We start from the raw sequence: 27,965 nt of genomic DNA on the forward strand, positions 1-27,965 counted from the left end.
AATAAAGTACAACCAAAATTATAATCACCCATTTTAAACAAGGATCAGCAGGCAAGTGCGGATTGAAAGACATCTACTGAAGGGAGACAGAAACTTTTATATGTCCGTTCGGAGATAATATACCTCATGCATTCATTTCCCTTAAAGATAAGATCAAGGTGATCAGTGAGTTTTACGTACATATTTTTGGGTTACTGTATTAACCTGTTTCCCGAATCAATTTCTTACAAAATTAAGTCGAAGAAATGACTCAATATTTAAGTTATTTTGAGTGTGACTAGTCAACCTCAAGGAATAAAGACGTTCTCTGAAGCTCACTATGGGCAGGGAACGGCTGCTAATTCTGTTGTATTGCACCCTACCAAGCCCTTAGTACTGTAGCATACAGTAAGCCCTCAAAGTATTCCTCATCCCTCCCTCCCCATCCTCAAAGCACTCCTAAAAGCACTTCTCCAAGAAGCCTTCCCCGAATGAGCCCTCACTTTCCTAAGCGCTGCCTTCTGAGTTGCCTTTACACTTGGGTGCATTCCCCCACTTTGAAATTCTTCCCTTCTCCAGCCCCGCGGCACTTCTGTACATAGCCATCTGGAATTTATTTTAATATCTGTCTTCCCATCTAGTAGTAATAATGGAATTTATTTTAATATGTCTCCACATCTAGTGGTAATAACAATTACATTTATTAAGTACTTACTATGTGCCAAGCGCCATGCTAAGCACTGGGGTAGATGTGAGATCATCACGTCCCACATGGGGCTCATAGTCTAAGTAGGAGGGAGAACAGGTATTGAATCCCCACTTCACAGATGAGGGAACTGAGGCCCAGAGATATTAAATGACTTGCCCAAGGTCTCACAGTATACAAGTGGTGGGGCCGGGATTAGAACTCAGGTCCTGACACCCAGGCCTTTGCTCTTTCCACAGGACATGTTGCTTCTTAGGTAAGTTCCCTGCGGGCAGGCAACGAGCCTACCAACTCTGTGGTACCGTACTCTCCCAAGCGCTTCATATAGTGACTGTAAGCTTCCTGTGGGAAGGGATGTTTCTGTTATACTCTCCCAAGTGCTTAGTACAGTGCTCCGCACACACAGTTAGCGCTCAATAAATTCTGTTGACTCCTCTGCACACAGTAAACCCTCAAGAAATACCACTGATGGATTAAACTGCTTTGGAGAAGCAGCGTAGCTCAGTGAAAAGAGCCCGGGCTTTGGAGTCAGAGGTCATGAGTTCAAATCCCGACTCTGCCAATTGTCAGCTGGGTGACTTTGGGCAAGTCACTTAACTTCTCTGTGCCTCAGTTACCTCATCTGGCAGATGGGGATTAAGACCGTGAGCCCCCCGTGGGACAACCTGATCACCTTGTAACCTTCCCCAGCGCTTAGAACAGCGCTTTGCACATAGTAAGCGCTTAATAAAAATGCCATTATTATTATTATTATTATTATTTTTAAACAAACACCACCGATTGATTAAGTATTAACACACTTGGTGAACACAGAAAGTTTTTTTTTTTTTATTGTGGGGAGGGTATCATCTGGGTTGAGTGTCAGGACACCAGCCGGACGTCCCCACGTCCCCAAACTCGCCGACCACGTCCCTAGGCGGCAGTCCCCGGAGGGCTCGGGGGCCGGTGCAGAATCTCCATTTGTTTCCGCTTGTCCTTGGCCCGGTTGATGGTGGTTTTAAAGAGCCTGCAGAAGAGCTCCACGGAGGCCGGCGAGTCGTCGTTGCCCGGCACGGGGTAGGTGAGCAGGCAGGGGTTGCAGTTGGTGTCCACGAGGCCCACGGTGGGGATGTTCATCTTGGCGGCGTCCCGCACTGCCACGTGCTGCTCGAACACGTTGTTGAGCGTGTTGACGAAGACCACCAGGTCCGGGAGCCGGACTTCGGGGCTGTACTGGATGGCCGCGTTGGTCAGCAGGCCGCCCTTGAAGTAGCGGGCGTGGGCGTACTCCCCGCAGTCCCGGGCCGTCGCCTCCACCAGGTGCGTGAACTGTCGGTTGCGGGAGATGAACAGGATGATTCCTCGACGGTAGGCGACGTGGGCGGTGAAGTTGAGGGCCAGCTGCAGGTGCTGGGCCGTCTGATCCAAGTCGATGATGTCCTGCTCCAGGCGGCAGCCGAAGATGTACGGCTCCATAAACCTACGGGCCGAGAGAGCCCCACGACCCCCAAGAAACAACACAGAGTTGTCAGTCGGCAGCCGGATGGGCACAAAAGCTAGTAGCCATCCCCGCCGTTGGCACTGACTGAGTGCTTCCCGTGTGTGGACCTCAGTCAATGCCCTCCCTCTGCCCACCCGCCAAGCTAGCTCTCTTCCTCCCTTCAAGGCCCTACTGAGAGCTCACCTCCTCCAGGAGGCCTTCCCACACTGAGCCCCTTCCTTCCTCTCCCCCTCGTCCCCCCCCTCCATCCCCCCCATCTTACCTCCTTCCCTTCCCCACAGCACCTGTATATATGTTTGTACATATTTATTACTCTATTTATTTTACTTGTACATATCTATTCTATTTATTTTATTTTGTTAGTATGTTTGGTTTTGTTCTCTGTCTCCCCCTTTTAGATTGTGAGCCCACTGTTGGGTAAGGACTGTCTCTATATGTTGCCAACTTGTACTTCCCAAGCGCTTAGTACAGTGCTCTGCACACAGTAAGCGCTCAATAAATACGATTGATTGATTGATTAGAGGTAAAAGACGCAGTTCCTGTCCCTGAGTGGCCTTGGCTTAAAGCGGCCAAACCCCAGGCTCCGTGCGAGACCTCTTCCTCTGCTTCTCATCCTCTTACTGGCTCCATTTTGCTCTTCCCGTTTGACTCTGGCGGTCTCGAGGAGCACGGCGGCTCACAGTGCCTCGGCTGCCGCCTCTACGTGGACCACTCCCAAACCTGCCTCATCAACATCATTATTATTATCATCATCTCCGACCCCTCACCCGACTTGCGATCCTAAATGTCCTCATCCTCCGCGGCGAAATCTGTTTGGATGTCGGGCTGGCACCTAGACCTCAACGTGTCTAAAACGGAACTCATCTTTCCCCCACAATACCCACTCGTCCTAACTTTCTTTCCTTTCCATCGTATTTACTGAGCGCTTACTGTGTGCAGAGCACTGTACTAAGCGCTTGAAAGTACAATTCAGCAATGGGGACAAGTTTTCCATGCCCACCTGCTGACACAATCACCATGCTACCTGTTCAAGAAGCAGGCAACCTTGGCGTCATCCGCAACTCCCACATACAATCCACAGCCAAATCCCATCCATTCTTTCGTCATTTTTCTGGATCTGCCCCTCATTCTCCACCCAAGATTACCACCACCCTGGCCCGTGTTCTGGTCGTATCTTTATTTATTTATACTAATGTCTGTCTTCCCCTCTAGACTGTAAGCTCATTGTGGGCAGGGAACTCTGTTGAATTGTACTCTCCCAAGTGCTTAGTACAGTGCTCCTCACCCAGTGAGTGCTCCGAACTGAATGAACCCAGTTCTCTCCCATTCAAAGATCTCACCTCTAAAATCACACCTCTCCCAACAACCCTTCCTCAATTAATCTTGCGGTAACCTCATGCAGTAGAAACCCAACGGCCAATTGGTGGGTTGGCTGTATAAATTCACCAGCCCACCAAGATAGAAATTATGAACTTCTTTATAGCCAACCCCAGGGGTCTTGTATGCTTATCCACCTAAACCTTCAACTCTTAGAGAAGCAGCGTGGCTCAGTGGAAAGAGCCTGGGCTTTGGAGTCAGAGGTCATGGGTTCAAATCCTGGCTCCGCCAATTGACAGCTGTGTGACTTTGGGCAAGTCACCTCACTTCTCTGTGCCTCAGTTACCTCATTTGTAAAATGGGGATTAAGACTGTGACCCCCCCATGGGACAACCTGATCACCTTGTACCTCCCCAGCGCTTAGAACAGTGCTTTGCACTTAATAAGAGCTTAATAAATGCTATTATTATTATTATTATTTTCTGACTACACCTGAAAATACTAGGACGGTTGTCTCCCCTGCTAATGTAAGCTCTTTATGGGCAGGGAAGTGTCACTTCTTCATCCTACACTTCCTAAGCATCTAGAACATGGGGTACCTGCTGTGTGACCTTGGGCAAGTCACTTCATCATCATCATCACCAATCGTATTTATTGAGCGCTTACTGTGTGCAGAGCACTGTACTAAGTGCTTGGGAAGTACAAATTGGCAACATATAGAGACAGTACCTACCCAACAGTGGGCTCACAGTCTAAAAGGGGGAGACAAAACCAAACATACTACAAAATAAAATTACCTCATCTGTAAAACGGGGACAGGGACTCTGTCCAACCTGATTATCTTGTTATCTACTCTAGCATTTAGTACAATGTTTGACACAGAGAAAGCGCTGAACAAATACCACAATTATCATCATCAGTGTGCCGTACCAAGTGAGTGCTCAATAAATACCAGTACTACTATAAATGATAAAAGCAGAACTGAGCCTTGAAGGACATAATCAAATAAACTAGAGAAATAGCTGATGGCCACACAAATGCTCACAACCATTTCTTCTGATGCCGAGTCAGTTTTCAAACAGGTTGATGCCGCATGGAGGATGCGCCTTTGCTGCCTAACAGCCTTCCAGCCAAAATAATAGTTATTATTATGGTATTTGTTAAGTGTTTACTATGTGCCAAGCACTGTTCTAAGCACTGGGGTAGATACCAGGTAATCAGGTTGGACACAGTCCCTGTCCCACATGGGGCTCACAGTCTTAATCCGCATTTTACCAATGGGGTAACTGAGACACAGAGAAGTTAAGTGACTTGCCCGAGGTCACACGAGAGACACATGGCAGAGCCGGAATACAACAGCCTTGACGATAAATGCCACTGATCTGTCCACAAAAACCCGCCCCTTCCTCATTACCCTCTGGGAACCAAGTGAAATGGTGCTCAGTATCCTGCCCTGGGCCAGTCAAAGTTTGTTCATGGCCAGAAGCGACGGTAGCTCTCTAGGCAGGCTGGTTTCAGGAGTTGGCTCAGGGGGCTAATTTACAATGGCATGGTGGAAAAGATGGTCACCCAATGCCTGTGACCGGGTTTTTGTTTTTAATGGTGTTTGTTAAGCACTTACTTATGTGCCAATCAATCAATCAATCAATCGTATTTATTGAGCGCTTACTATGTGCAGAGCACTGTACTAAGCGCTTGGGAAGTACAAATTGGCATCACATAGAGACAGTCCCTACCCAACAGTGGGCTCACAGTCTAAAAGGGGGAGACAGAGAACAGAACCAAACATACCAACAAAATAAAATAAGTAGGATAGAAATGTACAAGTAAAATAAATAAATAAATAGAGTAATAAATATGTACAACCATATATACATATATACAGGTGCTGTGGGGAAGGGAAGGAGGTAAGACGGGGGGATGGAGAGGGGGACGAGGGGGAGAGGAAAGATGGGGCTCAGTCTGGGAAGGCCTCCTGGAGGAGGTGAGCTCTCAGCAGGGCCTTGAAGGGAGGAAGAGAGCTAGCTTGGCGGAGGGGCAGAGGGAGGGCATTCCAGGCCCGGGGGATGACGTGGGCCGGGGGTCGATGGCGGGACAGGCGAGAGCGAGGTACAGTGAGGAGATTAGTGGTGGAGGAGCGGAGGGTGCGGGCTGGGCAGTAGAATGAGAGAAGGGAGGTGAGGTAGGAGGGGGCGAGGTGATGGACAGCCTTGAAGCCCAGGGTGAGGAGCCCAGTGCCAGGCACTGAGCTAAGCGCTGGGGTAGATACAAGCTAATCAGGCTGGACACAGTCCCTGTCCCACGTGGGGCTCACGGTCTTAATCCCCATTTTACAGATGATGTAACTGAGGCAGCGAGAAGTGAAGTGACTTGCCCAAGGTTACACAGCAGAAAATAATAATGATGGTATTTGTTAAGCGCTTACTATGAACCAAGCGCTGTTCTAAGAGTCGGGGTAGATACAAGCTAATCAGGTTGGTCGCAGTCCCTGTCCCACAGGGAGCTCTCAGTCTTAATGCCCGTTTTACAGATGAGGTAACTGAGCCCCAGAGAAGCGAAATGACTTGTCCATGGGGGGCAGGGATTGTGTCTGCCATGATTATCTTGTATCTACCCCAGAACTTAGTAAAGTGCTTGACACATAGGTAAGTGCTTAAAGGCATATCAGTTATCATTGTTTCACCTCCATAAGTGAACCACACAAACATTTTGAAACTGTTCATTCAGGGCACTTGTTCTCTGACTGCGGCTAAGTGGAAAGGTTTGGGTTGTTTTCCAAGATGGATTCTGCACTCTCCCAAGCACTTAGTAGAGTGCTTTGCACAAATTAAGTGCTCAATAAATACCACTTACTGAAGGGATGGGCTACCCCGGTGTGGGAGCCAAGCAACACTGGTGATACACTCAGTTCAACTGTGTCCAGCTGAGATCCCTAGATGCTCGGTGGAGAAACCCAGAAGCTAAGAGCTCCAATTCCTATTTTGCCCTTGACTTTCAATGGCGGAGCTGAGTTCTTTAACCTCTCCATACCTCAGACAGCCCATCTCTGAGGTGGAGTACGAATAATGACTGTATTAAGCACTCACTATGTGTCAGGCACTGTGTGAAGCACTGAGGTAAGATGCAAGATAATCAGATGGGATATAATCCCTGACTCGGTCGGTGGCTCGGTCTAAGACGGAGGGAGAACAGACCTTTATTCCCATTTTACAGATGAGGAAACAGGGGCACAGAACTGAAGTGGGTTGCCCAAGTGGTAGAGCCAGGATTAGATCCCTGGTGCTCTGGTTTCCTGGCCTGTGCTCTATTTTGGTCAACTGACTTGCCCAAATTCACACATCAGGCAAGCGACAAGAGTCAGGCCTCGAACCCGAGCCTCCTCTAGATGACTCTAACCTCACTGTGGGCAGGGGATGTGTCTGTTTATTGTTATTCTGTACTGTCCCAAGTGCTTAGTATAGTGCTCTGCATATAGTAAGCGCTCAATAAATATGACTGACTCTTTGCTCCCGGTCTAATTCCTTTTCCATATTGCAAGATTCCTCTTGTAGAGGTTGGTAGAAATTAGAGTGACTTTCATGCTTAGGCAATGCTACTTTAGGCAGGAACCCCCCCTTCCCTGGTTCTTGCCAAAGAGATGTTCACTTTGCAAGTTTGCCCAGGAACAAAAGTTGAACAGACCTGTGCCGGCAGCCTTTTTTGTGTCCCAAGTGCATCCGAGCGTCAAAAAGCGTTTTCAGGGAGAAGAGTTCCTTTACGTTGAAGAAGTCTGGGTGCTTGAGGGGTTCGGCCAAAATCTTGTCATGGGTATCTGACAGGGAGACACGATGGCACAAGGTTAACCCAGGATCACTGGATTTTTAACCAGGACAAAAATCAATCCAATAATCACAGCAAAATGACTTTACTGGGTCCTAGCTGAACACCACACATTACAGATGCATTTGAGGAAGAGGATGGATGACAGAAAAAGCGGGCTCCTGGAAACATAAAAACTCATCCAAACACTAATTTTCAACAAGTTTTCATCAGAATCAGCCAAAAGGCACCTCAAGAGGACATCTGCCCCAGGCTTCTAAAACTTTAAACCAGAGAGAAAGTTGCCTTGTCGTTTCACAAGGCTTTCCGAAAGCTCTCCAAAACTGGCCATTTCTTAACAAGTTTCCACTTGGACTCCTGGATATCTTGGAGAGGACACCAACTTCAAGACTCTGAGAGGTAGGCAAGGCTTTCTGCTGACCCTCTTACTCTGGACTACATGGCATAATAATAATAATAATAATAGTAATGATGATAGCATTTATTAAGCGCTTACTATGTGCAAAGCACTGTCCCAAGCGCTGGAGAGCTTACAAGGTGATCAGGTTGTCCTACGCGGGGCTCACAGTCAATCCCCATTTTACAGATGAGGTAACTGAGGCACAGTCCCCCTCTCCATCCCCCTCATCTTACCTCCTTCCCTTCCCCACAGCACCTGTGTATATGTATATGTTTGTACATATTTACTACTCTATTTATTCATTTTACTTGTACATATCTATTCTATTTATTTTGTTGGTATGTTTGGTTTTGTTCTCTGTCTCCCCCTTTTAGACTGTGAGCCCACTGTTTGGTAGGGACTGTCTCTATATGTTGCCGACTTGTACTTCCCAAGTGCTTAGTACAGTGCTCTGCACACAGTAAGCGCTCAATAAATACGACTGATTGATTGGCTTTTCCTATGCCACACAGGGTTTACAGTCTAAGAGAGAGGGAGAGAAGGCATCTTATCCCCATTTTACAAGTGAGGAAACCGAGGCATAGGGAACTTTGGGTCACTAGGCCAGGGGCAGAGTTGGGATGAAAACTTTTTCTGCAGCAGCCTGCAGCCTTGCCTCTCCTTTAAGAAATCAGATTCACGCAGGGCCCTCAGCTTTCTACCTGAAAGGCAGGGATGGGGTGGGGAAAAAGGGGAGGAGAGGTAAGGGAAGGGGAAAAGAGAGGGGTAAAGAAGGAGAGGATAGAGAGGGGGAAGGTAAGGAGGGAGGTGGAGGAGGGTTCAGAAGAGAAGGGGGGACGGGAGGGGAGGGGAGTACAGGGGAGAGGTGGGGAGGGAAGTGGAGGTGAGGTAAGGAGAGAGAAGTAGCATGGCTTAGTGGCAAGAGCAGGGGCTTGGGAGTCAAGAGGGCATGGGTTCTAATCCCAGCTTTGCCACTTGTCTGCTGTGTGACCTTGGGCAAAATCACTTCACTGCACCTCAGTTACCTCATCTGTCAAATGGAGATTAAGACTGTGAGTCCCGTGTGGGACAACCTGATTACCTTGTATCCACCCTAGTGTTCAGAACAGTGCTTGGCACCTAGTAAGTGCTTAACAAATACCATCATTATTACTATTATTCACTCAGTCGTATTTATTGAGCGCTTATTGTATGCAGAGCACTGTGTTAAGTGCTTGGAAAGTACAATTTGGCAAAAAATAGAGGCAATCCCTGCCCAACAATGGGCTCACAGGGGACAGACAACAAAACAATTTTAAGGGAGGGGAAGGAAGGAGAGGGTAAAGGTGGGGAAGGGAAGGAATGAGAGGCCAAGGGAGGGGAGGGGAGGAGAAGGCAAAGAGGGGAGAGGGCAAAGAGGGGTGGAGAGGGCAAAGAGGGGAGGAGAGGGCAAAAAGGGGTGGAGTGGGAATGGACAAGGGAGGGGAGGGGAAGGGAGGGATGGGCGAGGGGAAGGGAAGGTCAAGGAAGGGGAAGGGAGGGATGGGCAAGGGCTCTGCCAATTATCAGCTCTGTGACTTTGGGCAAGTCACTTAACTTCTCTGTGCCTCAGTTACCTCATCTGTAAAATGGGGATTAAGACTGTGAGCCCCCCCGTGGGACAACCTGATCACCCTGCAACCTCCCCAGCGCTTATAGAGCTTTGCACATAGTAAGCGCTTAATAAAGGCCATTATTATTATTAAGGGAGGGGAGAAAGAGAGGGATGGGCAAGGGAGGTGAGGGGAGAGGAAGGGAGGGGAAAGACAAGGAGGGGAAGGGGGAGGGATGGGAGGGGAAAGACAAGGGAGGGGAGGGAAGGGGAAGGGAAAGATGGGCAAGGGAAGAGGAAGGGAAGGATGGGCAGGGGAAGGGAAGGAAGGGCAGGGGAAGGGAAGGATGGGCAGGGGAAGGGAAGGAAGGGCAAGGGAGGGGAAGGAAGGGCAAGGGAGGGGAAGGGATGGATGGGCAAGGGAGGGGAAGGGCAAGGGAGGTGAGGAGAGGGGAAGGGAGGGAAGGGCAGGGGAGGGGAAGGGAGGAAAGGAGCAGGAAGGGGAGAGGAAGGAAGGATGGAAGAAAACAAGGGGGCAGGGGGTAGGGGGCAAGAGTTTACCGTTGTGTTGGGCCGCAGGCCTGGCCGTGGGCGCGGTAGCAGTGGCAAAGAGGCGGCCGCCCAGGACCGGCCCCAAGGAGGCCTTGCCCACCAAGTCCAACCGCGGAAGTCTCGCCAGGGCAGCTAAGGCGGGCCGGGAAAGAAGGAAAGTGAGAGAGCCCCATAAGCAAAATAATACTGACAGTAATAACAATGGTGGTATTTGTTAAGCGCTTACTATGTGCAAAGCACTGTTCTACGCGCTGGGGGGATACGGGGTGATCAGGTTGTCCCACGTGGGGCTCACAACCTTAATCCCCATTTTCCAGATGGGGGAACTGAGGCCCAGAGAAGTGAAGTGACCTGCCCAAAGTCACACAGCCGATAAGTGGCGGAGCCGGGATTAGAACCCATGACCTAGACTGTGAGCCCACTCTTCTAGGCTGTGAGCCCACTGTTGGGTAGGGACCGTCTCTTTGTGTTGCCAACTTGTACTTCCCAAGCGCTTAGTACAGTGCTCTGCACACAGTAAGCGCTCAATAAATATGATTGATTGATTAGTACAGTGCTCCGCACACAGTAAGCGCTCAATAAATACGATTGATTGATTAGTAGTGCTCTGCACACAGTAAGCGCTCAATAAATACGACTGATTGATTGATTGATTAGTACAATGCTCTGCACACAGTAAGCGCTCAATAAATGCGATTGATTGATTAGTAGTGTTCTGCACACAGTAAGCGCTCAATAAATACGACTGATTGATTGATCGATTAGTACAGTGCTCTGCACACAGTAAACGTTCAATAAATGCGATTGATTGATTAGTACAATGCTCAGCACACAGTAAGCACTCAATAAATACGATTGATTGATTAGTACAGTGCTCTGCATGCAGTAAGCGCTCAATAAATGCGATTGATTGATTAGTACAGTGTTCTGCACACAGTAAGCGCTCCATAAATACGATTGATTGATTGATTAGTACAGTGCTCTGTACACAGTAAGCGCTCAATAAATGCAATTGATTGATTAGTACAGTGCTCTGCACACACTAAGCGCTCAATAAATACGATTGATTGATTGATTAGTACAGTGCTCTGCACACAGTAAGCGTTCAATAAATGCGATTGATTGATTAGTACAGTGTTCTGCACACAGTAAGCGCTCCATAAAAACGATTGATTGATTGATTAGTACAGTGCTCTGCCCACAGTCAGCGCTCAATAAATACGACTGAATGAATGAATGCCCTCTGAGTCCCAAGCCCGCGCTCTTCCCCCCGAGCCACGCTGCTTCTCACCCGCTTCTCATCATCAATCGTATTTAAGGAGCGCTTACTGTGTGCAGGGCACTGTACTGAGCGCTTGGGAAGTACAAATCAGCAACATATAGAGACAGTCATCATCAATCGTATTTATTGAGCGCTTACTATGTGCAGAGCACTGTACTAAGCGCTTGGGAAGTACAAATTGGCAACATACAGAGACAGTCCCTACCCAACAGTGGGCTTGGGCAAGTCACTTTTCTCTGGGCCTCAGTTCCCTCATCTGTCAAATGGGGATTAAGGCGGTGAGCCCCCCCCCCGTGGGACAACCTGATCACCCTGTGTCCCCCCCCCCCCCCCAGGCGCTTGGAACAGTGCTTGGCACATAGTAGGCGCTTAACAAATGCCATCATCATCATTATTATTATTATTATTATTATTAAAGCAATCGGTGGCATTGATGGAGCACTGTACTGAGCGCTTGGGAACGTGAGTGGACCAAGCCCACCCCCCTGCCCGTCGGCTGGGCCCCTCCTCACCTGCCTGCAGCAGGGGGGGCAACAAGGCCATGGCTGGCAGGCCTGGAAGGGCAGGCCAAGGCGGGCGGCGGAAGGGCACTACGTCGCGGTCGCAGCACACCGCACGCCGCCGCGACCGCGGCACCGCCCCGCCCACAGAACCCTCCGCCAGGAGCAGCGAGACGCGGCGGGCCCAGAGAGGCCCCACGCCCGGCCGCCCGCGCCTGCCGCCCACCGCCCCCTGCCGGACGGGAGGCCCCACCGCACCGAGCTCGCCCAGGCCGCTCGGGGGCCTTTCATTCAGTCGTTTTCATCAATCAATCAATCAATCAATCGTATTTATTGAGCGCTTACTGTGTGCAGAACACATGGGAAGTACAAGCTGGCAACGTCTAGAGACAGTCCCCACCCAACAGTGGGCTCACAGTCTACAAGGGGGAGACAGAGAACCAAGCCAAACATACTAACAAAATAAAATCATCATCATCATCATCAATCGTATTTATTGAGCGCTTACTGTGTGCAGAGCACTGGACTAAGCGCTTGGGAAGGACAAATTGGCAACATACAGAGACAGTCCCTACCCATCATTGGGCTCACAGTCTACAAGGGGGAGACAGAGAACCAAACCAAACATACTAACAAAATAAAATAAATAGAATAGATATGTACAAGTAAAATAAATAGAGTAATAGAGTAATAAATATGTACAAACATATATACATATATACAGGTGCTGTGGGGAAGGGAAGGAGGTAAGATTCATCCATCCATCCAAGCAATCATCAATCAATCAAAAGTATTTATTGAGCGCTTACTGTGTGCCGAGCACTGGACTAAGCGCTTGGGAAGTACAAATTGGCAACATATAGAGACAGTCCCTACCCAACATTGGGCTCACAGTCTAGGAGGGGGAGACAGAGGACAAAACCAAACATACTAACAAAATAAAATAAATAGAATAGATATGTACAAGTAAAATAAATAAATAAATAGAGTAATAGAGGAATAAATATGTACAAACATATATACATATATACAGGTGCTGTGGGGAAGGGAAGGAGGTAAGATTCATCCATCCATCCATCCATCCAAGCAATCATCAATCAATCGTATTTATTGAGCGCTTACTGTGTGCAGAGCACTGGACTGAGCGCTTGGGAAGTACAAGCTGGCAACATCTAGAGACAGTCCCCACCCAACAGTGGGCTCACAGTCTACAAGGGGGAGACAGAGAACCAAACCAAACGTACTAACAAAATAAAATCATCATCATCATCAATCGTATTTATTGAGTGCTTACTGTGTGCAGAGCACTGGACTGAGCGCTTGGGAAGTACAAGCTGGCAACATCTAGAGACAGTCCCCACCCAACAGTGGGCTCACAGTCTACAAGGGGGAGACAGAGAACCAAACCAAACGTACTAACAAAATAAAATCATCATCATCATCAATCGTATTTATTGAGCGCTTACTATGTGCAGAGCACTGGACTGAGCGCTTGGGAAGTACAAATTGGCAACATATAGAGACAGTCCCTACCCAACATTGGGCTCACAGTCTAGGAGGGGGAGACAGAGGACAAAACCAAACATACTAACAAAATAAAATAAATAGAATAGATATGTACAAGTAAAATAAATAAATAGAGTAATAGAGTAATAAATATGTACAAACATATATACATATATACAGGTGCTGTGGGGAAGGGAAGGAGGTAAGATTCATCCATCCATCCATCCATCCATCCAAGCAATCATCAATCAATCAATCATATTTATTGAGCGCTTACTGTGTGCAGAGCACTGGACTAAGCGCTTGGGAAGTACAAATTGGCAACATATAGAGACAGTCCCTACCCAACATTGGGCTCGCAGTCTAGAAGGGGGAGACAGAGAACAAAACCAAACATACTAACAAAATAAAATAAATAGAATAGATATGTACAAGTAAAATAAAGAAATAGAGCAATAGAGGAATAAATATGTACAAACATATATACATATATACAGGTGCTGTGGGGAAGGGAAGGAGGTAAGATTCATCCATCCATCCAAGCAATGAGCAATCAATCAATCGTATTTATTGAGCACTTACTGTGTGCCGAGCACTGGACTAAGCGCTTGGGAAGTACAAGCTGGCAACATCTAGAGACAGTCCCTACCCAACAGTGGGCTCACAGTCTACACGGGGGAGACAGAGAACAAAATCAAACATACTAACAAAATAAAATAAATAGAATAGATAGGTGCAAGTAAAATGAATAAATAGAGTAATAAATATGTGCAGACATATATACATATATACAGGTGCCGTGGGGAAGGGAAGGAGGTAAGATGGGGGGGATGGAGAGGGGGAGAGGAAGGAAGGAGCTCAGTGTGGGAAGGCCTCCTGGAGGAGGTGAGCTCTCAGTAGGGCCTTGAAGGGAGGAAGACAGCTAGCTTGGCAGATGGGCAGAGGGATCCATCCATCCCTTCATTCATTCATTCAATCGTATTTAGTGAGTGCTTACTGTGTGCAGAGCACTGGACTAAGCGCTTGGGAAGGACAAGTTGGCAACAGAGACGGCCCCTACCCATTCGTTAATTCAATCGTATTCATTTTCATTATTCATTCATTCATTCAATCGTATTTACTGAGCTCTTACTGTGTGCAGAGCACTGGACTAAGGGCTTGGGAAGGACAAGTTGGCAACATATAGAGACGGCCCCTACCCATTCGTTCATTCAAACATTCATTTTCATTATTCATTCATTCATTCAATCGTATTTATTGAGCGCTTACTGTGTGCAGAGCACTGTACTAAGCGCTTGGGAAGGACAAGTTGACAACATATAGAGACTGCCCCTACCCATTCGTTCATTCAATCGTATTCATTCATATTCATTATTCATTCATTCATTCATTCAATCGTATTTATTGAGCGCTTACTGCGTGCAGAGCACTGTACTAAGCGCTCGGGAAGGACAAGTTGGCAACGTATAGAGACGGTCCCTACCCATTTGTTCATTCAATCATATTCATTCATATTCATTATTCATTCATTCAATCGTATTTATTGAGCGCTTACTGTGTGCAGAGCACTGGACTAAGCGCTTGGGAAGGACAAGTTGGCAACATATAGAGACGGCCCCCTACCCATTCGTTCATTCAATCGTATTCATTCATTCATAGTCATTATTCATTCATTCATTCAATCGTATTTATTGAGCGCTTACTGTGTGCAGAGCGCTGTACCAAACACTTGGGAAGGACAAGTTGGCAATATATGAAGACGGCCCCTACCCATTCGTTCATTCAATCATAGTCATTCATATTCATTATTCATTCATTCATTCAATCATATTTATTGAGCGCTTACTGTGTGCAGAGCACTGGACTAAGCGCTTGGGAAGGACAAGTTGACAACATATAAAGACGGCCCCTACCCAGCGGCGGGCTCACAGTCTAGAACGGGGAGACGGACGACAAAACAAAACATATTAACAAAATAAAATAAATAGAATAAATATGTACAAGTAAAATAAATAGAGTAATAAATTCAATCGTATTTATTGAGCGCTTACTGTGTTCAGAGCACTGTACTAAGCGCTTGGGAAGTACAAGTTGGCAACATCTAGAGATGGTCCCTACCCAACAGTGGGCTCACAGTCTAGAAGGGGGAGACGGATGACAAAACAAAACATATTAAAAATATATAAATAGAATATATATGTACAAGTAAAATAGAGTAATAAATTCATTCATTCAATCGTATTTATTGAGTGCTTACTGTGTGCAGAGCACTGGACTAAGCTATTGGGAAGTACAAGTCGGCAACATCTAAAGACGGTCCCTACCCAACAGTGGGCTCACAGTCTAGAAGGGGGAGACAGATGACAAAACAAAACATATTAACAAAATAAAATAAACAGAATAAATATGTACAAGTAAAATAAATAGAGTGATAAATTCATTCATTCAATCGTATTTATTGAGCGCTTACTGTGTGCACAGCACTGTACTAAGCGCTTGGGAAGTACAATCAATCAATCGTATTTATTGAGCGCTTACTGTGTGCAGAGTACTGCACTAAGCGCTTGGGAAGGACAAGTTGGCAACATCTAGAGACGGTCCCTACCCAACAGTGGGCTCACAGTCTAGAAGGGGGAGACAGAGAACAAAACAAAACATATTAACAAAATAAAATAAATATGTACAAGCAAAATAGAGTAATAAATACGTACAAACATATATACATATATACAGGTGCTGTGGGGAGGGGAAGGAGGTAAGGCGGGGGGAGGGGGAGAGAAAGGTGGGGGCTCAGTCTGGGAAGGCCTCCTGAAGCGCTTCCCAAGCGCTTAGTACAGTGCTCTGCACACAGTAAGCGTGGCTAGCAAGTGGAAGGCAATCCGCTACAAACTCCCCTGTGCTTCCACCACGCACCACTCCAAACGCTGGGGTAGACACTAGACAACCAGGCTGGCCACACCTGTCCCAGCTCCTGTCCCACACCGGGTCCACATTCCAGAAGGAGGGAGTAAAATTTAATCCCTATTTTACAGATTATACATCAGCAGAAATTCCTGACCACCAGTCTTAAGGAACTCAATCAGCTCTCTCCCTCCTACCAGATGTCTTACTACAACTCAGCCTGCACCCTCCGCTCCTCTACCACAAACCTACTCTATTTCGATCTCATCAATCTTGCCGCCGAACCCCTCAGGCCTGGAAGTCCCTCCCTCTTTAAAGCCAACAGTCCACGTCTCTCCCTGCCTTCAAAACGCTCCTAAAATCACATCCCTTCCAGGAGAGCTTCCCTAAGCCTTCATTTCCCTATCTGTCCACCCTCCCTTTCTTGTTAAGTGCTTACTAAGTGCCAGGCACTGCCCTAAGTGCTGGGGTAGATACAAGCTAATCAGGTTGGACACAGTCTCTGTCCCACTTGGGGCTCGCGGTCTTAATCCCCATTTTACAAATGAGTTAATTGGGGCCCAGAGAAGTTAAGTGGCTTGTGTCCCAATCCTTACATTCTGCCATTTTCCCTTTCTGTAATTTATTTTGTCTGTCTTCCCAGCTCTAGACTGTCAACTCCTTGCAGGCAGGGGTCGTGTCTACCAACCCTATTGTGTGGTCCTCTCCCAAGTGCTTAGTTGAGGGCTCTTCACACAGTAAGTGCCCCAAAACACCATCGATTGATTGGTGACAATGCACTACCCACTGAAATGACTTCCCTGAGCCTTGTGCAGTCCCTCCTCTGATGCTCCTGCTCTTTTCCTCCTGAAGACCAACTGCACATATTGTTGTTGGAAAATAGGGAAGGGGCGTTCGGTTACAGGGTTGTTTTCCTCTGGGTTTTGACAATAAAGTGGGAAAGACCCAACCCTTCCTAAGCAAATCTGAGTATTGTACTTAATGATTACTGAACTGGGGTCTTCGACTGCTGCTGAGAGCTCAGGGATACAGTTTTGTGACCACAGACTGCAGCTGACCCAATGCTTTAAATCTGTTTTTTTGCTCCCTGGTCTGAAGCCAGAAATGCAAGGGAAACTGTGAGCTGCATCTGTGCCCTCTCCTGCCAACAAGTTGATTAAAATTTTTGTCCTTGGGCAAACCATGACTTCTCTGTGCCTCTGTTTCCTTATCTGTAAAATGAGGATATATACATGTTCTTTCTCGGACTGCGAGATTATCTTGCATCTTCCACAGGGCTTAACATAGTGCTTGCCACATAATACCAATAAATCCTATTATTATTACTGTAACATACAAAGATGGTTTAGTTCTTTTAATAATTTTCCTTGGAAGGAAGAGCAATTTTATTTGTAAAATTCACCCTTACTTAAATATAATTTTTTTGGCAGTGATTGCAAATGAATAAAATAAAATGACTTCTGAAATGCATAGTCAACAAAGATGTGTAAAGCAAGAGGAAAATGGTCTCACTCATCATGCTGCTGGACAATGCAAAAGAACAATAACAATATGGATCCATATACACCACCAACTTACTGTGTGCAGAACACTGTAATAATAATAATAATAATAATGGCATTTATTAAGAGCTATGTGCAAAGCACTGTTCTAAGCTCTGAAATAAGCACTTGGGAGAGTGCCATACAACAGAGTTGTTGGACATGATTCTATCCCACCAGAAGCTTACAGTCTTGATGGGGAGACAGACATGGAAATGAATTATGAATATGTACATAAAACTTAGAACATGTACATAACGCTTAGTGGGGGAAGGCCTCTTGTAGAAGATGTGATTTTCAGAAGGCTGTGAAGGTAAGGAGAGTAACCATTTGTTGTATATGAAGCGGGAGGTTGTACCAGGCCAGAAGAGAGGGAGCATAACCAACCTTATGCTCATATCCATGCCTGTGCCTTCTTTTCACTTTCAAATCAGCCAGACTACAGCTGTCCCCATCTCTAAAGCCTTCCTGAAGGTCCACCTTCATTGCAAAGCCTATCAAAATCACATCTCCAAGAAGCCTTCCCCGATTAAGCCTTCATTTTCCCTAACCTCTTTCCCTTTTCCATTGTCTGGGCACTTGGATCTGTATCCTTTCAGCACTTGATATTCACCCCATCCTCAATCAATCAATCAATCAATCAATCAATCGTATTTATTGAGTGCTTACTGTGTGCAGAGCACTGTACTAAGCGCTTGGGAAGTACAAGTTGGCAACATATCCTCAGTCCCACAGCACTTATGTTCATATCTGTAATTTATGTATTTATATTAATGCCTGTCTCCTCCTCCAGACTGTAAGCTTTCTGTGGGCTGGGAACGTGTCTACCAACTCTGTTGCATTGTACTCTCCGAGTGCTTAGTTCAATGCTTTGTAAACAGTTAGCGCTCAATAAATTGATTGATTAATCATTCCTTCTTTGAGTTGGACCTATGAGGACAACAGATAACTATAAAATACTCAAACATTTGTTCTTTGGTGAGCTGAAAGAAGCTATCTAACCCAAAGAAACAAACAAATGTGATGGAAGAGTGAATGGCTGGGAGAGCACAAGAGAAGATAAGTCAGTCTGGAATATGGCAACTAGCAGAGGAGTGGTTTAGGGAAGACTAGGAATCCAAGCACTAAAAACAAAAACAGTGCCAGGCACCAAGAATAACAAACGCAACAGTCCAGGATGGGGCCATATTCACAGGCATACGACTCATAAGGATTTGTTGGTCACTCCCTGGTCTTGTCTGTCACACATACCCACGGCGATGGAAAAATCTCCCCATCAGTAGAGTCATTTTTGAATCTGAAAGACAACTTTCTGTGTTCACGGAATCATAACGGCACACAATTTGTATCACTCCTTCTCGCCAAAGCTAAAATAAAATCTTACCAAAGGCCTTGCCTTGAGGAGTTACCATGAAGAATGAAATGAATATGACTGAGCTGGAGCCCTTTTCACGATGGAAACTGTGTGAGTTGACCTGGATGAAGACAGCACTGTGCCTTTAAGGATGAAATTATTCTCATCCCAGGTTCCGCCGTCACTTAGCAACAGGGTGTTTGCTAGATTGAAAACCTCAGGGCCCTTTTGTGCCTGTCTTTTTTTTCCTGCCATTTTCTCCCAGTTTCACAAGCTACTGACCAAAGAGGAAGGCAAAATGACCGAGGATCAGCCTCAACAGGTCACTGGCCCCAGTGACCGTCAGGCCGGGGTCACGTCCCCACAAACCAGTGACTATTATCTGGTGAGTGAGAACCTACCAGCCAGATTCAACCATCCTGGATGTTTTCGCGGTTACAGGTGAGAAAGTTAACATTGGGTATGTAGAGAAGGGGTTCTAAGTAGCAGGAAACATGCCTACCAATTCTGTTTTATTCTACTCTTCCAAGTGCTTAGTATGGTGCTATGCATACAGTAAGAGCTCAATAAATACGAGGACATTGCATGAGCAGCTGTGGTTTGGGGTTGCCAATTGAGGGACTGCTAAATCCGAGGGCTATTAAGGACATGGAGTCTTTCCACTTTCCTTCCGCTTGGAATATTATTGTGGACTCAACTGTTAGCAAAGTGCTTCTGGGTGAAAACGCAAATGCACTCTAAAACATGTTTTGTATCACAAAGGACTAAGGAATCCCATCCACTATACAGGACAGCGAACCAGTCCTATGGAAGCAGAGCCCCAACTGTTCACGAAATGCCAGTAAGTATGTAGAAAGGACTAATCTTCCTTCCCTTTTCTAGTCACTCGAAGAAAAAAAACCCCCTAAAATATGACAAAATTCAAGTTAATATTTTAGTAACAATAACAACAATAATAGTAATAACAATAATGCCAGGCACTGTTCTAAGTGCTGGAGCATACACAAGGTAACTGGGTTGTCTGTGAGCCCAGATGGGGCTCACAGTCATAATCCCAACTTTACAGCTGAGGGAACTGAGGCCCAGAGAAGTTAAGTTACTTGCCCAAGGTCACTTAGTAAACAAATGGCAGAGCTGTGATTAGAACCCAGGTCTTTCTGACTCCCATGCCTGTTCTCTATCCAGTAGGCTGTGGTTAACATTTCGAGTCCTGAAGCAAATGCCAGACTTTTTGAGCAAAAATGTAGGACAGGGACTGAAGTATGATTTAATTATCTCCTTTTACTCCAGGGTTTAGCACATTTAGGGAAAGCTACATCTTCCAGCTTTTGTACGATGAATATAATAATAATAACCATGGTATTTATGAAGCAGTTATGTGCCAGGCACTGTACTAAGCCCTGGGGTGGATACAATCGAATTGGGTTGGACACAGTCTCTGTCCCAGATGGGGCTCATAGTCTTAACCCCCACTGTATAGATGAGATACTGAGGCACAGAGAAGTGAAGTGAATTGCCCAAGGTCCCACAGCAGACAAGTGTTGGAGCCAGGATTAGAACCTAAGTCCTTCTGATTCCCAGGCCTGTGCTCCAGCCACTCATCCATGCTGCTCCTCAGGGAAGAAAGGCAGTATGGCATACTGGGAACAGCACGGCACTAGAAGTTGGAAGACCTGGGCTCTCGTTCTGTCTCTGTCACATGCCTACTGTGGGACCTAGGGCAAGTCCCTAACCCTCCCCTCACCTCAGTTTCTCCATCTGAAAAACAGGGATAATAATACCTGACTCCCTAAATCCTACCTCGCAGTGGTGTGGTAAAGGTTAAACTGAGATAAATAATGTACGGTACTTTGGTAATAAAAGCACTAAATGGAACTATGTTATTTTTTACAAGCCCTTAATAAAGTGCTCTGCACACAGTAAGCGCTCAATAAATACCACTGACTGATGATTGGAAGGCAACCATCTGTCCCTTCAAGAATCTTTTGGTACTGCTTGTGGAGACTTACTATTGGACTGAATGCTCCATTAATAGGATCCAGTACCATATTGCCAATGCTCTGATTCCTCAGGTGCTCTAGAAAGCAAACTATCTGAACTAGTTGCATAGTTCAGAAAAATCAGCCAAGAAGTAGTAACTGTCTTTGGTTCTCAGGTGGTAATAATAACTGTGCTACTTGTGAAGTGCATGCTATGTGCCAAGCACTACACTAAGTACTGGGAAGGTACAATGCAATCAGATTAGACTCAGTCTCTGCACCACATAGCATTCACAGTCTAAGCAGGAGGGTAAGTATTTTTTGTTCTGTTACCCAGTCTTTTTTGGATGATCCAGATTAGCCTCAATTTGACCTGTCAGTTCAGATAACTGATATTTTGTTAATTGGTTTTCTAAAGCAAGCCGATTGTTACCTAGTTATTCATTTCAATCTTCCTTTTTTCTTCCAGACAACTTTTAACACGATTCCGCATCATTTTTCCAGCCAACTTGCCCAGTGTGGAATGTACAGAAACAATGGGTTTAACACTTTCTCGGAAAAAAGCTCTGTAACTGGCCCTGATAACTTAATCAGCTTTTACGATCGGTTCAACTTTCATCCCAGTTACAATGTTAACCAACCATCTATCTGTAAATGATATCTAGTCTTCGAGTCAACCATCTATCTGTAAATGATATCTAGTCTCCGATCATCAGCTGGTACACCTCAATTTCTGCCTGTGGTCATATTCCCTTCATTGTGACCTGCCCAGTCCAACACCGCTTAACGTTCTGGAGGATTTTGGCTAAAATTCCATGCAAAAAATAAAATCGATGTAAAAATATACCTATACTCCTAGTCTGGTTAAGAAGAAAACCCTGAGGTATAAGAACCTAGGATGGTTCAAGAGACAAAGTGTAGATTGTTCTGGTTACCCTTCGACTACAAGCAGTATCTGGTTTGAGAAACTATTTGAAATTGGGGTCAGATTCAGCTTAACTCCGAGTGAACAAAAATGAACCTAGGAACCCAGACATTGGAAAGACCTAGGAGATCACTTGCTTGCTCTAAGATTTTTGAAAAAACAATAGACTTTATACTAGTAGAGCATGAAAAATATATTAATTTGGATTATAGGTTGTAGACTGTATTCCAATGGGAAGACGATCTATAAAAACAGATTCTAAAACCAACACTTAAACACATTTAAAAATAGTGGTGCTTCTCAGACAATAATTTTAAAGTTTATTTATTCATAGGTCAAGTAAACTGCCAAAACATCTACTTTCAACGATATCACTAAAAAAACCTACACAAATACTTTAATAGGCAGTTCATTGTATTTGAGCAATAATTTCCAATCTGCACTAAAAATATAGAAGTTTCACTACCACTAAATCCACCACAATGGATTAGAAGAACTGAGCTCCCTCCTAGAAAGTTACAGTTATTTAGCCACCAAGAAAATGTATATTCTTTTAAGCTGAGATGTTTAGTTAAGAGTTGGGGGTCTAACCTAAACAAAGAGAAACAGAAAATAGTAGCAATGACCTAGAAAATAGCAAAAGCCTTATTTTCTCTTGATTGAGCCAGAAAATGGTTTAAATTCTTGGCTTTACTTTGGGTGTGAAGAAAGTTCTTTTTAAGGTCTGGCCTAAGAAATATTTGGGGTTTTCATGCCAGCTCTATTTCCATCACTCATAAAAATGTACTTCAATCTTAATATTCATGTGACTAGTTGGCTCCCTTCACACTATGCTGTTCATGAAAATGAATGCATTTTCCCAACAGGTTAATATTGTTCACTGATTTCCAGCACACATGGCAAAAAACACATTTCTGATCAAATAATAACTGTGAAGTTTTTTAAGCAATGTGACAAGCACTGTGCTAATCACTGGGGTAGGTACAATATAAGTAGGCTGACACAGTCTCTCTACACATGGGGTTCCCATGCTACAGGAGAGGGAGAAAAGGTATTAAACTCATTTTACAGTTGAGGAAAATACTTACTCTATTGTACTTTCCCAAGTGCTTAATACAGCACTTTGTACCCAGTGAATGCTCAATGAATACCACTGAATGATGAGCGTAAAAAGCCTCTCTATTCACAGTGCTATTTTCACCATCCTAAATATTGCAAACATTTCCAGTTTGGGAGCCTGACTATATTCTGGGTTATCTGGTATATGGGTCTGGAATTTATCTGCTTATCATAATACTTTGGCTTTCATAGTCTAGCAACATAAAATAACAAAATAAGTATATATGATACTGATATTTATGCTATACACAGCATACATTTTTCAAACATATTTGGACAAAATTTAAACTTGCAATTTTTAACAAGTCAATAGTTTGGTCCATAAGATATTTTTTAAATTTTTAGTTTTCAAAGGTGGGATTTGAAAAATTTTAAAAAAATACAACAGGTATGCTGAGAAAATATTCACCAAGAATAATACTGTATGACAAATAAAAATTATTGATGCTACTCCACCAGAGCAGGTTAGAGTTCCATGGTCAACTCAAAATCCAACCAGAACACTACAATAAATGGTCACTTGAGTTTCTGTCATCTCAAAATCTAATTCACAAATTTTTTTAAAAAGTCTTCTTTGTGAACTTTCCTTTTTCATTCCAGTCAATAGCTTTATTTAGCTTTTTTGCTCCAACCTGAAAAATAAAACCATTAAAAAGTGCAGGATGACTAGGCACAGAGAAGTAAAACAAATTTACTCTTTGCTTAGCTTTTAGTTTTCAACCAACTTTTTATTTTATCTTATATTTCCACATCAATATGACACCTCCACAAATCATGCCAGTCATTTTTATCATTTATTTAAAACTTCAGGAAATATGCTGTTTATATGAATACCTAATTTACTTGTAAAATTGCCTCCACTGCTTAATTACCACGCTCCAATTTTTGAGGAAATGAAATGTTTTTGTGCCACATGGTTGTAAAGAGTGATCAATCAACAGTATTTACGGAGCATTTACCGTGTGCAGAGGACTGAACTAAGCACTTGGGAGAGTACATTATTATAGACTTGGTAGACACATTGCCTGCCCACAACAAGCTCACAGTCTCAAGGGGGAGACTGACATCACTATAAATACATTATGGATATGTACATCAGTGCCGCGGGACTGAGGGAGGGGTGAGTAAAAGGAGAAAATTAGGGTGACGCAGAACAGAGTGGGAGAAGAGGAAATGAGGGCTTAGTCAGGGAAGGCCTTTGGGAGATGTGCCTTCAATAAGGCTTTGAAGGTGGGGAGAGGAATTGTCTGTCGGATATGAAGAGGCAGGTTGTGGGCGGTGGCAAGATAGATGAGATCGAGGTATAGTGAGTAGACTGGCATTTGAGTGAAGTGTGCAGGTTGGGTTGTAATAGGAGAGCAGCAAGGTAAAGTAGGAGGGGGCAAGGTGATTGAGTGCTTTAAAGCCGAGGGTAAGGAGTCACTTTTTGAAACAGAGGTGGATGGGCAACCACTGGAGGTTTTTGTGGAGTGGGGAAGCATGGGCTGAATGTTTTTTGTAGAAAAATGATCCAGGCAGCAGACTGAAGTATGGACTGGCATGGGGAGAGAAAGGAGGCAGGGAGATCAGCAAGGAGGCTGGTACAGTAAATCAAGGCAGGATAGGATAAGTGCTTGGCTTAGCGTGGTAGCGGTTTGGATAGAGAAGAAAGGGTGGATTTTAGCGATGTTGTGAAGGTTGAACTAATAAGATTTAGTGATGGGGGAGCAGTGGAAAGAGCACGGGCTTTGGAGTCAAGAGGTCATCGGTTCAAATCCCGGCTCTGTCTCTTGTCAGCTGTGTGATTTTGGGCAAGTCACTTTACTTCTCTGTGCCTCAATTACCTCATCTGTAAAACGGGGATTAAAATTGTGAGCCCCATGTGGGACAACCTGATCACCTTGTAAACTCCCCAGTGCTTAGAACAGTGCTTTGCACATAGTAAGCGCTTAATAAATGCCATCATTAATTAATCCTCACCTTTCTCCTCCTCTACCAGCATGAACACATCTCAGTGAAAGTACGTTTTCTACCTAAGGTGAGGATGCAAACGAACGGTAGGGAGAAGTTGCGTGGTCTAGAGGAGACAGAAGGGGCCGGGAGTCAGGTGGCCTGAGTTCTAATCCAGGTTCCACCACTTGCCTGCTGCATGATTTTGGACAAGCCACTTAACTTCCTTGTCTGTAAATTGGGGATTAAATACCTGTTCTCCTTCATTCTTAGACTGGGAGCCCCATATGGGGCAAGTGCTTACTAAAAGCAGCGCTTGGAGGAATGCAGTATTAAGTGGATAAAACACTAGCCTGGGAGTCAGAGGATCTGGGTTTTAATCCCAGCTCTACCACTTGTCTGCTGTGTGACCTTGAGTGGGTTAACTTCTCTGAGCCTCAGTTACCTCATCTGTAAAATGGATTTGAAAACTGTGAGCTCCATGTGGGACAACCTGATTAGCTTTTAGGTACCCCAGTGCCTGGCACATAGTAAGCGCTTAACAAATACCATTAAAAAAAAAAGAGAAATTCTCAAGTGCTCTTCCTCTTCCCTTCCTTTTTTTTTGTCTTGCTTCTCCTCCTTCTTTTGCTAGACTTAATTCTTATATGTCCCACATAATTGGCTCAATGGATCAAAAATGGTGCAAGTAAGCAGGGCAATTATGTGAATATAGTAATTCATAACGTTAGTGCATAAATCAAATGTAGAAATTTTGCAACTAAGACACTTCACTTTATCAACTGAGAACTGCTGGATTATAATGTGGATTTGGTTTCCTATTTAGCTGTATATACAGATCTTGGGCTATACCTTCTAGTGAAAATTTAAAAATGTAATCGTTGGGAATCTTCTGGCCAAATGTATATTAGTAAAGGAGGTAGTGAGATCTGAATTTGACTCATTTTTAAGGATACCTACAGGTAACATCTCCATCTATCTGTCAACCAGTTATCTGTAATCCTCTCAAACCTCTTTCTCATTTTCTCCGTCTCCTTTCTCGGTCTCTCTCTCCAGAAGAGGTCTCCCATCTGCTCTCAAAATCTTGCCCCTCTAGCTGTACACGGGACCCCACTCCTCTTACCGATTACTAACATTTCCTCCCATTTTCCTCCCTTACTGCCATCTTTAACTTCTTACTCTGAGATGGCTCCTCCCTTCATGCTCAGGTCTCTGCTAGTTTCACAAAGCCTTCTCTGAATACCCCTGTTCTCTCCAGGTATCTCCTCATCTTCCATCTCCCATTCCTGTCCAAACTTATCTCCTCTTAGAACTGTAGCATTTAAGGAGTGTGAATGTTAGACAGGGTACAATCAACCATCTTGAGAACCCCAAACACAAGCAATTGTACCTGGGGCACTTTCCTCCTACTTTGTGCCCATAAAGTAATCTTCTTAAGATGTTCTGGAGACAATGTGATATAAGGCTGAATTATCACTCCAGGATCAATAGACGTGCTTAAGGAGGAGCTGCAAAATATATACGGAGAAATAATTCATCAAAAAGCACAGGGTGAAAACAGTGTGACCCCTAGCATATTCTAAACAGTAATTCTCAGTTGACAGAAGAAAACTTACTGGACTGATAAAAAGCAAATCTGGCACTTCGGAGTAACCGCAGATTGCACAAATAGCCTTCTTTTCCAAGACAAAGAGTAGAGACATTTTGTTAAGCTCATGATGGGCATGGAAAGAGTCTATCAACTCTGTTGTATTGTACTCTCCCAAGCTCACAGTACAGTTCTCTACACAAAGTAAGCACTCAATAAATAATATTTATTGATTGATTGAGGTTAAGCATCTAATACTCTGACCAGGACCGATGACATCTGTAAAACTGCAGGCAATGCCAGGCAAAGTCTACTGATTGGTGTAAACCCAGACAAACTAAGTCTAGTAGAATTTATATCAGGCCATCCAAATGAACCAACTAGCTCACTTTTATACACAAAACATCCCCTGAAGCAAGTACAATCCTGAATGAAAAGAGAATGAAATATACAAGTACAGTGGCAGAGTATTTTCACATCATTTGGAAAGGAGCGACTTCAAAAGATTCTACTGGCTTACTCTACATCATGAATAGGGCATAGCATAATGAAAAAAGCATGTACCAGAGAGTCAAAAGACCTGGCTTCTAATCCCAGCTCTGCCACTTGTCCGCTGTGAGACCTTGTCTGAGTCACTTAACTTCTGTGTTGCCTCCACTGTCTCATTTGTAAAATAGGGACTGCATTACCTGTTCGCCCTTCCATTTAGACCATAAGCCCCACGCAGAATAGGGACTGTGTCTGATCTCCTATATTAATTACCCCAAAGCTTAGTACTTTGCTTGGCACATAGTAAGCACTTAAATACCACACTTATTATTACTATTACGGGGCTTGGTTTAAATTCTGATTGAGGCATAAGTGGGAGGGCTGATGCTGAGATTGTATACAGTCCATGCCAAACCATAAGCAATTCAGATTGAGTTCACAATTACTTCATTTCAAAATAACTGTGTAGACTAGACTTAAATAGGAAGTTAACAAATATCGTTAAAGACTAGAAGTGATCTGAATACCAGGGGATCTAAAACCTACTATAGCAGCAGCACCACAATGAAGATGCTCCTGTTACTTCTTACCACAATTCAAATTGAATAGTTTGTTTTTTTCTTCCTAGAGCAATATCTCAGTGGATTGTACTAAAGAATGGGTAGAGAAGGGACTGTTTCCTAATAATAATAATAATAATAATGGCATTTATTAAACGCTTAGTATGTGCAAAGCACTGTTCTAAGTGCTGGGTAGGTTACAAGGTGATCAGGTTGTCACACGGGGGGGCTTACAGTTCTTAATCCCCATTTTACAGATGAGGTAACTGAGGCACAGAGAAGTTAAGTGACTTGCCCAAAGTCACACAGCTGACAATTGGAGGAGCCGGCATTTGAACCCACGACCTCTGACTCCAAAGTCCATGCTCTTTCCACTGAGCCAAGCTGCTTCTCTTAGTATGTAAATTCTTTCCTAAGTTACATACTAAGACATATTTGTTTATAACCCTTCTCTACTCCATCATAAAAT

General features: G+C 44.6%; 2 protein-coding genes across 3 annotated transcripts; one reads left to right on the forward strand and one right to left on the reverse strand.

Annotated features, from left to right (window-relative positions):
• Positions 1-1,489: 1,489 nt before the first annotated feature.
• MRPS2 (mitochondrial ribosomal protein S2) lies at positions 1,490-21,551 on the reverse strand. 2 transcript variants are annotated; one of them, XM_038745149.1, is made up of 5 exons: positions 21,320-21,551; positions 18,938-19,181; positions 9,833-9,955; positions 7,164-7,293; positions 1,490-2,144 (listed from the first exon to the last, which is right to left on the reverse strand). In XM_038745149.1, exons 2-5 carry the CDS (start codon positions 18,963-18,965, stop codon positions 1,598-1,600), a joined length of 828 nt encoding a protein of 275 aa, XP_038601077.1. In that variant the 5' UTR covers positions 18,966-19,181; positions 21,320-21,551; the 3' UTR covers positions 1,490-1,597. The 2 variants fall into 2 exon arrangements, with proteins under 2 accessions (XP_038601077.1, XP_038601076.1); XM_038745148.1 differs by lacking the exons at positions 18,938-19,181; positions 21,320-21,551 and adding an exon at positions 11,618-11,685.
• Positions 19,032-21,730, forward strand: C4H9orf116 (chromosome 4 C9orf116 homolog). The gene is made up of 3 exons (XM_038745150.1): positions 19,032-19,348; positions 19,670-19,748; positions 21,356-21,730. Exons 1-3 carry the CDS (start codon positions 19,059-19,061, stop codon positions 21,542-21,544), a joined length of 558 nt encoding a protein of 185 aa, XP_038601078.1. The 5' UTR covers positions 19,032-19,058; the 3' UTR covers positions 21,545-21,730.
• Positions 21,731-27,965: the final 6,235 nt, after the last annotated feature.

Source organism: Tachyglossus aculeatus, chromosome 4 (genome assembly GCF_015852505.1).
Source record: "Tachyglossus aculeatus isolate mTacAcu1 chromosome 4, mTacAcu1.pri, whole genome shotgun sequence".
NCBI lineage: Eukaryota > Metazoa > Chordata > Mammalia > Monotremata > Tachyglossidae > Tachyglossus > Tachyglossus aculeatus.

Coding starts and splice junctions, on each gene's coding strand:
- C4H9orf116 (XM_038745150.1), top strand. CDS start 19,059: ATGAAATTATTCTCATCCCAGGTTCCGCCGTCACTTAGCAACAGGGTG. Junction 19,349..19,669: donor GGATGTTTTCGCGGTTACAG/GTGAGAAAGTTA, acceptor TGTATCACAAAG/GACTAAGGAATCCCATCCAC. Junction 19,749..21,355: donor CAACTGTTCACGAAATGCCA/GTAAGTATGTAG, acceptor TTTTTCTTCCAG/ACAACTTTTAACACGATTCC.
- MRPS2 (XM_038745148.1), bottom strand. CDS start 11,648: ATGGCCTTGTTGCCCCCCCTGCTGCAGGCAG. Junction 9,956..11,617: donor GCCCCCCCTGCTGCAGGCAG/GTGAGGAGGGGC, acceptor GGCCCGCCTTAG/CTGCCCTGGCGAGACTTCCG. Junction 7,294..9,832: donor GCCTGCGGCCCAACACAACG/GTAAACTCTTGC, acceptor TCTCCCTGTCAG/ATACCCATGACAAGATTTTG.